Genomic DNA, 10,000 nt, shown 5'->3' on the forward strand with positions numbered 1-10,000 from the left:
CGATGAGGTCCTCCTCGAGCACCGACCATAGTACGCTAACTCTTCCCTCATCAACCGCAAGGTGAAAATGGGCAACGGCATTATTCCCCAAAGCAAGGTGGAACGGAGCCAAGTCCCGGCTAAGCATGCCACATGGAGGACTAGTACGTCTTAGCGCTCTCATTCTCGGACGGCCGCTACGTGGGAAGAAGCTCAATCTCAAGGCCAGAGGAGTGTCGTGTCCCCATCTTTGACTGGGTCGCGAGTGTTGACAGACGACCAACAAGGTGTGGGTAACACCCCACATCAGGAAAAACAAGTGGTCCCCGGCGTGTCGACGTGTGTGCCTCGAGTGCGGATCATCCAATGAGAAAGCAAATGTGTATATCTCGGAAGTTGCTTTTGGAGGCCGAGCTCCACGGAAGCTTTCAAATGCAAAATTCAAAATTTGGGAAGATTCATATATTTACATTTTCAGAAATTAAAAAAAAATAGAGACAGATGAAGGCATAGTACACAAGTATGTAAAGAGAACGAAATACGCTGAAATACGCTCGACATTGAAGTAGTTTAGGCCGTTGGATTGTCATGATTTGATGGCCGAGATTAATTGAATCTGCTCCTTTGGGTCTTTTTATATTGGTATAGATATAGATGATACTATCCATCCTTCCAGATCATGAATTTGTCTTTTTTGTACATTGTCGCATTTCAACACATTTTGTCCTGAAATTTTAAATACACACACACCCCTCACATTATTGTTTACTTGTACAAGGATTTCAGATTTTTTTCAAACAGAAAATTTGAAATTTTCAAAAATACGGCCTTTATGGAGGCCGAAAGCCAAAACGCCATTCTCTATAAATCTTTCCTATATTTTTTTAGTAATGGTGGTCACCGGGGATAGTGAACTCCCAACCTGAATATTTTCCATTCATCTTTCCTATGAAGTCTTTCAACGCCTTACAAGATAGGCAAGTGAAGCAGAGCCATGCATGTGATAGTGATAGAGATACAACAACATCTTGACACCGTTGCGCCGACGTGACAGCACAAAAACACAGTCAAAAGGCAATCATAGCCTAGACCGTACCATCACATGCATCAACTTCAGTACTTGATGATACCACTAGTCGCAGCGAACCAACCTATTTTAGGATGGTTAGATGGATAGTGGTATCCCAGCAGGGCCGGTCTTGAGATTTCGGGGCCCGGGGCGAAACTAGATTCTAGGGCCCTTAACATAAACGTAAAAAATACGAGAAATATGCTGAATGCACATGATCACTCACTTTGTTATCATCCATGTTGATGTTAGCATATCAATTATGTGAAGTCCTCATCTTATGTATTAACATTAGTTTAATCCTGCATAGCAACTATCAACATGTTGCCAAACTAAAAAAAAATCGATAACCCTAATAATATCTATGCATAAACAATATCTAATAAATCGATTACCTCTGGCTAGTTGCAACAATGAACAAGCAATGTTGATGATCATTTATCATTTTTATTAATCAGTCGTCATGGTAAAATCTCACCGGGCATATAGACTACCTACATAAATAAAGATCATATACATACCGTCTCTTCTTTGTAACTTGTAGTCGCCTCTCTCGGAAAGTCAGGTTGGTCGAATTGGAGGCAACGCCTTGGTTACCTCTGGCAGTCCAGCCCTCTATTGTTTTAAGGGGAATAACTACACAACCCTCATTTTTATTAAGGAACACAATCATGAGAGATATGTTTTCATAACTACCTCTATTGTTTTAAGGGGAATAACTACCCCTAATTAACTGCACACAATAGTAATTGGTATGTTATCAATCGTACCTGCGCGCAGGCTCTCAAATTTAACCGTAGTAGGAAGGAAATCAGGGTAAAAAAAGGAGGGTGCGCCTATTTTGGGGATAGTAGATTAAAGAAGGAAATCTTTGATTAAGGGAGAAAATAACATGGGATATTACGTGATACTTTGGCATTCTGGGGGCCCCGGGGCGTCCGCCCCTCTCGTACCCCCCCCCCCCCTCCCCCAGGGCCGGGCCTGATCCCAAGTCCACCAGGGTTCAAGTCTTGCAGCTCGCATTTATACTGAATTTGTTTCAGGTTTTTCGGTGATGCGCGTTCAGTGGGAGGAGACGTTCCCGTCGATTACGAGGCGCCTACAGTAGCTTTGTAAAATCTCAAGATGATTTGTCGGCTCAGTCTCTCGGAGATGCTCATAGGGGTAGAATATGCGTGTGCGCATTCATAAGGGTGAATGTATGCATGTTACATGTGTCCGTACTGTGTTAAGAAAGAAACATCTTGGCATCGGTGCGTCTGGCGTGACAGCACGGAAACGCCGTCAAAGGGCAATCATAGCCTAGAGCGCATCGTACCATCACATGCATCAACTTCTGTAGTAGTACTACTACTTGACGATACCACTGGTCGCAAAGCCACCGCGAAGACCGGGACGAAGCGCAGACCAAACCGTGACCCCTCGCTGGCACGGAGGGTAACGTGCACCGAGCCACGACCCCTGGCTGCCATTGGCGCAGCCGGAGGCAACGTGCAGCCGAGCCTGACGCACGTTCCCTCCCTCCTCCTCCTGTATTTGTCCCGTCTCGTTCCCTCCTCGGTCTCCCTCCACCTACCTACCCATCATCCCACGGAGTAGCGAGGCGACTTCCCCTACATAACCCGATCTAGATCGCGGGAAGTCCATCCATCCATCCACCCACCCAGGGCCGCACACCGCCGCCTCACCTCCTTTGTCCCCCTCCCGCCAGCCCGAGGAGAAAAACGCCGCCGCCGACTGCCCCGATCGACACCTCCGGCAAGGTGAGCTCCTCCTGCCCTTCTCCAAGATCGCTCTCTCAGCCTGCTTGGACTCTCTTATGTATGTAGTATGAACTGCCTCGTAATTTGCATGTATTGCTTGGTGTACGATTGCTGCTGTCATGGGTTGGTGCTGGGCATGGGCGTGTGTACAATTAGGCGCCATGAATCGCAGCAACTGCTGTGGTTGACTTGGACAGGCAGCACAGCAGGCGGGTGCTTGCTCTTCATGTCTGCCAGCATCGCCATTAGCTCCGCCAGTATTCTGCTCCGATCTAGCGCAGCTCTCATGTGGATCCGGCTCCGGTCCTTGTCAGCATTAATTTCTCAAACTCCCTTGATCTTGCACTGTTTGCCTGAACCCATCTCATCTCTCCGTCAGGTTGCTCCTAGGCTTTCCCGGGCTCCTTTTTATTTAACTTCATGTCCTGGCACGATTAAAACATACTCCCTCCGTCCCATAGTATAAGAACGTTTTTGACACTAGTGTAGTAATGTTCTGGTCAAGCCTGTTGATCGGCACTGTTCTGTTCGTCTTCCCTCACCAAGTTTTCCAGGCCCAAGGTGCCTGGCCACCATACGGAAAATTCGAGGTTTTTTTATTTTTGTTGAAAAGGAGGATACACCCAGAAAATTCCAGGTTTAGCTTGTTCACTTGTGGTGTGGGAATATGCGAGTACCTCCTAGTCGTTCCGTCTGTATAACTATCGTTTCCTTGACTTTGTCCAAGGAGGATATCACACTGCACAACTTTTTGTATGGCAGTCCTGAATGATTTGCAATGAAAAAAGAAAAAGAACACCAACACATCGGTCATGAGACAAGCGAATTTTTTCAAGGATATCTGATGCTGTAAAACTGAACACACTGCAGAATTTTTTGTATAACCATGCATGGCGGTATAGAAAGATTTGCAATGCTAGGGAAAGAAATTACGCCGCATCGACAATACGGTGCGACTAGTGACCTTGACAGTTTACTGGTAAATCATGCTAATTCAGCATATCAGTACTGTCCGGTTATATGGCCACAGCTGACATACAAAACGAGGCAATACACTAATGTGGACAGGCATTAGTGTTGTTCCAAGCAAGTTGGATGTTGGATATTTTATTCCCTACGGTGTTGGCCTGCAGTAGGTTTAATTAGCGGCTGTAGGCCTTCCAACCTTCAGTTGATGATCCCCTCCATGCTTTACTATGCCCCCCAGGCACAGATCCCTGTAAAAGCTGTCAGGAGATGTGTATGCTGAACCTAGATTCGGCTGGACCATGGCTCCAAAGAACATTTTCGTTTGATTGAAATATTTCAGACACATGACACGGAATTAATGAGCAGCCCTCTAAGCAATGGATGTATATCTAGCAATTGATATGTACTCTGTTCAAACTTAGCAGTTTTTTTTCCTTAATTCCATGATATTTTTTGTGTCCTATATCTAATTGAGTGTCTGTCAGAAGAGAAATTCACTACTTCATATCATTTTGACTCCTAGTATACTCAATTTTATTTCAAATTCTTTGAACAACAGAATGGGGAGCACCGACGAGACTGGAACTCCCTATGGCGAGTACACCTATGCTGAGCTGGAGAGGGAGCTGTACTGGCCATCCGAGAAGCTGAGAATCTCGGTTACTGGAGCCGGTGGTTTCATTGGATCCCATATCGCTCGCCGCCTGAAGAGTGAGGGGCACTACATCATTGCCTCTGACTGGAAGAAGAACGAGCATATGACCGAGGACATGTTCTGCCATGAGTTCCACCTTGCTGACCTCAGGGTCATGGACAACTGCCTTAAGGTCACCACCAACGTCGACCATGTCTTCAATCTCGCTGCTGATATGGGAGGCATGGGGTTCATTCAGTCCAACCACTCTGTTATCATGTACAACAACACCATGATCAGCTTCAACATGCTTGAGGCCGGGCGTATCAACGGTGTGAAGAGGTTTGTAACTTCATTTACCTATCTACCTGAAGTGTGCTATGAGCTTGTCTAGAGATAAATCTATTTTTTACTAAGTCTATTGGAAAGGGTTTATTTGGAATTCAGAAATTACTTGAAAAGCTTCCTCAGGCAAGAGTGATAAAACCTGGAGTAGACATTTAATGTGCATGGTGGTCTTTAGAAGCTTTGTTAAAGATGCTTGCATTTGACAAATATATTCACTAGTGGCATATCCAGATCTGTTTCTTGTCGAGTTGAAATTTGACACTACCAAACTGAACTTAAGAAAACAGTGGTGCTGCTACGATATCAGAATTAACTCTGTTTTCCTTTCGAATTGTTTCAAGAACATGTCTACTTTGCAAGTACATTGCCTCAAATCCACATAACTTATGTATCCCATATTGATTCGATTTTGTTTTTCTCTGGTCCTTCAGGTTCTTCTATGCCTCGAGCGCATGCATCTACCCTGAATTCAAACAGCTTGAGACAAATGTGAGCTTGAAGGAAGCTGATGCCTGGCCTGCTGAGGTGAGTTCATAGGAAATTGATGCCATTTTGTATTATACTCAGATGTGTTAAAACATCCAGATTTTAACTTTCCTTTATTAATGTACTATCATTCAGCCACAAGATGCCTATGGCTTGGAGAAGCTCGCGACCGAGGAGCTGTGCAAGCACTACACCAAGGACTTTGACATCGAGTGCCGTATTGGCCGTTTTCACAACATTTACGGTCCCTTTGGAACATGGAAAGGTAAACCCACAAGCTCGATCATAATGTCACCCTGAGGCAAAATAATTCAACTGTGCAATTTGTTAGGCGGTCGCGAGAAGGCACCAGCTGCCTTCTGTAGAAAGGCTCAGACCTCCACCGAACAGTTCGAGATGTGGGGTGATGGTCTCCAGACTCGATCGTTCACTTTTATCGACGAGTGCGTCGAGGGTGTTCTGAGGTATATAGCTACCCGTCACATTGTCCACATTGTAGCAGACAGAACTACATTTTTTTAGCTGATAAAGGGAATATTATTAATATCAAGAAGATATCAACTAAACACTACTGCCTTGGCAGAAATGATAAACCAACACATTGACACATACTGTACTTTGTAGATTGACAAAGTCGGACTTCTGCGAGCCCGTGAACATCGGAAGCGATGAAATGGTGAGCATGAACGAGATGGCTGAGATTGTTCTCGGCTTCGAGGACAAGAAGCTGCCCATCCACCACATCCCTGGTCCAGAGGGTGTCCGTGGCCGCAACTCTGACAACACCCTCATCAAGGAGAAGCTTGGGTGGGCCCCCACAATGAGGCTCAAGGTAATGTAGCATAACTGTCAAATACCTGACGATTCCAACCCCACATGACAATAACACCTGAAGCTCTTTACATTAGCACAGATGCAGGCTGGTCCTGTTTTGATGGCTTCAGTAAAATCCTTGCGAAGTCGAAGATAATTAGTAACAATACCTCTGAATTTTGGTGCAGGATGGCCTAAGGTTCACCTACTTCTGGATCAAGGAGCAGATTGAGAAGGAGAGGACCGAGGGGAAGGACGTCGCCCTGTATGGATCGTCCAAGGTGGTGTCCACACAGGCGCCCGTGCAGCTGGGCTCCCTCCGCGCGGCTGACGGCAAGGAGTAAACAAGTATGCAGATCAACGCCGGGCCTATTATGCGCCACTGCCCATCGATCGGAGCCTTCCTTGCAAAGACATTCAGAGAGAATAGCACAGCCTGTCCTACCTACCCCATGCGCGATTTTTAGCAGATTCTAGTGCTCCTATTCATTGTCGCCCCCGTCAATTATTATCTTTGTGTCACCGAATTCCTGGTATACCGAACTTTTGATTGGATGAAGAATAAGATCCCCTTTTCTATTTGAAGCTGAGCTGTATTGTGTGTTTTGTTGTCCAGATCTGGCCATCTGGTCAAACAATTGGTCACTAGATGACTTGTTGCGCCATGGATCGACAATAATAACCAAAACATATGTGCTTAGTGAAACCCACCGAATGACCGAAACCAAAGTAAGCTAACACATGAAGTGGCAGTAGGCCGGCTTAAATGTTCTTCATGTATTTATAGACCAATAGATAAATATAGTAGCTCAATTGAAGAGGTGAACAGGACTGAATAGAAGCTCTGAAGAACTCACTCACAGAGCAAACAAGCTACTGGTACTGGCGCAAGTAGCTGTAATTGCTACATAATTTGTTAGCCTATTAACTTCCAATTAATCTGCAAGTGCATCTTAATAGATTAGGCTGCAAACCAAGGCTCGCAGTCCTTATAGCAAGCATGGCGTCATACAAAATTGGGGCTGAATCAAAAATAATTCATCACAATGCAGTTACAATCTATGAAGGACGATGAGAAAACTTATTTTTACAAAGGAATCATAACAATAGCGAGGATTGGCCAAACTAAAATTATCGCCTCAAGCAGTGGATCATCATCATCAGACCTGAACCCCTTTTCATTGCAGAGTTAAGTCTGCCCAGATAATCCTATGCCCCTTGGCTTTCATGGATACACAATGGAGAGGTGTATCAGTAGCAAAGAGGAAGAGCCAAGCGGCTGATACATCGCTTTCCGGCATACAGTTCACACACCACGACTACAACGACACAAACAACTCGCCTAGTCGAACCTCAAGCCACAAATGGCGACGAGGCATGGTTCAGACACAAGATATCCGGTCAACTGAGGTGCATACCACAAATATATCAGCTCATCAGCTAATGAATACGATCTTCTCGGAGAAAAGCCAAGAAAACAGTGTGCAGGCAGCAAAGCTTACCTTAGTTCTTTTTTTGCGAGAAAATTTCCAATCTATTCATCTTCAATCATGGCAGTACAACAAATACCAGAAATAATAAAAATTACATCCAGATCCGTAGACCACCTAGCGACAACTACCAGCACTGAAGCGAGCCGAAGGCGCGCCGCCGTCATCGCCCCTCCATCGCCGGAGTCGGGCACAACTTGTTGTAGTAGACAGTCGGGAAGTCGTCGTGCTAAGGCCCCGTAGGACCAGCGCACCAGAACGGCAACCGCCGCAGATGAAGAATAACGTAGATCAGAAAAATCCAATCCGAAGACACACGAACGTAGACGAACAACGACGAGATCCGAGCAAATCCACCAAAGATAGACCCGCCGGAGACACACCTCCACACGCCCACCAACGATGCTAGACGCATCGCCGGAACGGGGGCTAGGCGGGGAGACCTTTATTCCATCTTCAGGGAGCCGCTGCCGTCTCGTCTTCCTGAGCAGGACACAAACCCTAGCAAAACTGAAAGAAACAATTAAAAACGGAGCCCTCCCGCCGACCCTTGCCAAGATCCATTGCGCCCCCATAGCCCTAAGGCCATCGAAGATGAGGCGGACCTGCGGCGGCGGCGGCGGGAGGCAAAAACCCTAGCTTACCTTAGTTCTTTACAAAGGAAACAAACTTACAAATTACCGCCCAAACACAGAATAAAAGGTTTGAAAATGCATACAATTAAAAATAGCACCTGCTGCTAATACCTAGAGTGTTTGAAATAATTGACTTGTTTTTTTTTTTTTGAAACAGAGGCAACTTAAGCAAATATAATGCTGGTTAGGTTCGAGCGGAAGCAGAAGCAATATTTTCTATGTCAGTGCTCCTATTCCCTGACCCGTGTGAGGAGAACCAGCGAACACAAACCCATCAGCACAATTTAGGTCGACATCTCATTGCGGGCGCCCCTGTTTTTTCATAACTTTTTTTTCAAAAGTTCTGAATTTGGTATTTTTTGTTTCCTTATTTGCAAAACAAAATGTTCATAAATTTTAAAAATATTCACAAATTTTAAGAAAATGACCATGAATTCACCTTTTTTTGCAATTCAAAAAATGTTCAACATTCTAAACATGTTTGTGTGTTCGAAAAATGTTCATGACTTCCAAAAAATGGTGCTAATTCAAAAAATCTTCGTGAAGTTCAAACGATGGTTCGTAGCTTAAAAATGTTCACTAATTTCAAAAAATCTTCGCAAGTTTCAAAAATATTCACGAATTTAAAAATAATGTTCACGGTTCCAAAAAATGTTCAAGAATTCAAAAAATATTCACGAATTTCAGAAACATATTTGGCAGTTTTAAAAAATCTTCATGACTTCCAGGAATTTTTAAGAAATGCTCACAAATTGAAAATATTCTCAAATTCAAAAATGGTCACAACTTTAAAACAATTGTTCATGAATCTCTAGAGAAATTCAAGGTTTTTAAAAATTTCTTGAATTCAATTTTTTCCTGATTTTTAGAATAAATAAAAAGAAACAAAAACTAAAAACAAATAAAACAAGAAAACAATAGTACTAATAAACCAAATAACGAAAGAAAACCCGGTATAATAAAGAAATAAAAAAAATTCATGGAATGTGAAGAAAAACCTGGAATGGGCTGGCGGATAGAGAGGACGAGTCGTGCGAGAGGTACGTTTTTTTTAGAATCAGGGTAAACTTTTGATTGCTATTCTAAGATCCGAAATCACTAATTAAGGAGTACTTCTTGTGGAGATTACTTCAACTTCCCCAGGTTGCGACAAGTGGTGCGCTGTGCGCTGTGTGCGCCACTTGTCGCAATCTGGGAGTTTTCCTTTTTTTCGTAGATCCGTTTATTCAAAACGTTTTATCTCTTAAACCGTATGTTCAAATCTCGAACCGCTTTCGCCTTTGGATTCCTCGCGTCGAGATCTTTAAAACTAGATCCCATGTTGATAGGTGTTGACGAACTTTCTTTTCACGAAAAAAATCGGACAACAAACACCGGACGAAAAAACCGAACCGGAAGCACGGGTTTTTTCCCTTTCCGAAAGAGGCACGCCCGTGCCTCTGACGGAAGCAAAACCATGCCTCTCACGAAAGAAAAAAAAAACAGAGAATACGTTTTTTTCCGTTTCCGAGGAGGCACGGCCGTGACTCTCGCGAAAGCACAACCGTGCCTCTCGCGGAAGCAAAACCGTGCCTCTCGCGAAAGAAAGAAAAACATAAAACGTATTTTTTTTCGTTTCCAAGAGGCACGGCCGTGACTCTCGCGAAAGCAAAACCGTGCCTCTCGCGAAAGGAAAAAAAGACAGAAAACACGTTTTTTTTCGTTTCCAAGAGGCACGGCCATGCCTCTCGCGAAAGCACAACCGTGCCTCTCACGAAAACAAAGCTGTGACTCTCACGGAAAAAATGCGTTTTTTTGCGCAAAAAAACCTTTTT

The 10,000-nt window shown here is 44.3% G+C and overlaps 1 protein-coding gene across 2 annotated transcripts; it reads left to right on the forward strand.

Annotated features, from left to right (window-relative positions):
* The first annotated feature begins 2,653 nt into the window (after nucleotides 1–2,653).
* Nucleotides 2,654–6,651, forward strand: LOC119349586 (GDP-mannose 3,5-epimerase 1). Of its 2 annotated transcripts, XM_037617641.1 has the most exons (7): nucleotides 2,654–2,811; nucleotides 4,340–4,756; nucleotides 5,194–5,287; nucleotides 5,384–5,513; nucleotides 5,580–5,712; nucleotides 5,873–6,080; nucleotides 6,250–6,405. In XM_037617641.1, the coding sequence occupies exons 2-7, from the start codon at nucleotides 4,341–4,343 to the stop codon at nucleotides 6,403–6,405; spliced, it is 1,137 nt and encodes a 378-aa protein (XP_037473538.1). In that variant the 5' UTR covers nucleotides 2,654–2,811; nucleotide 4,340. The 2 variants fall into 2 exon arrangements, with proteins under 2 accessions (XP_037473538.1, XP_037473539.1); XM_037617642.1 differs by lacking the exon at nucleotides 2,654–2,811 and having other exon boundaries at nucleotides 4,341–4,756; nucleotides 6,250–6,651.
* The last annotated feature ends 3,349 nt before the right edge of the window (nucleotides 6,652–10,000 follow it).

This window comes from Triticum dicoccoides, chromosome 1B (genome assembly GCF_002162155.2).
Source record: "Triticum dicoccoides isolate Atlit2015 ecotype Zavitan chromosome 1B, WEW_v2.0, whole genome shotgun sequence".
Taxonomy (NCBI): Eukaryota; Viridiplantae; Streptophyta; class Magnoliopsida; order Poales; family Poaceae; genus Triticum; species Triticum dicoccoides.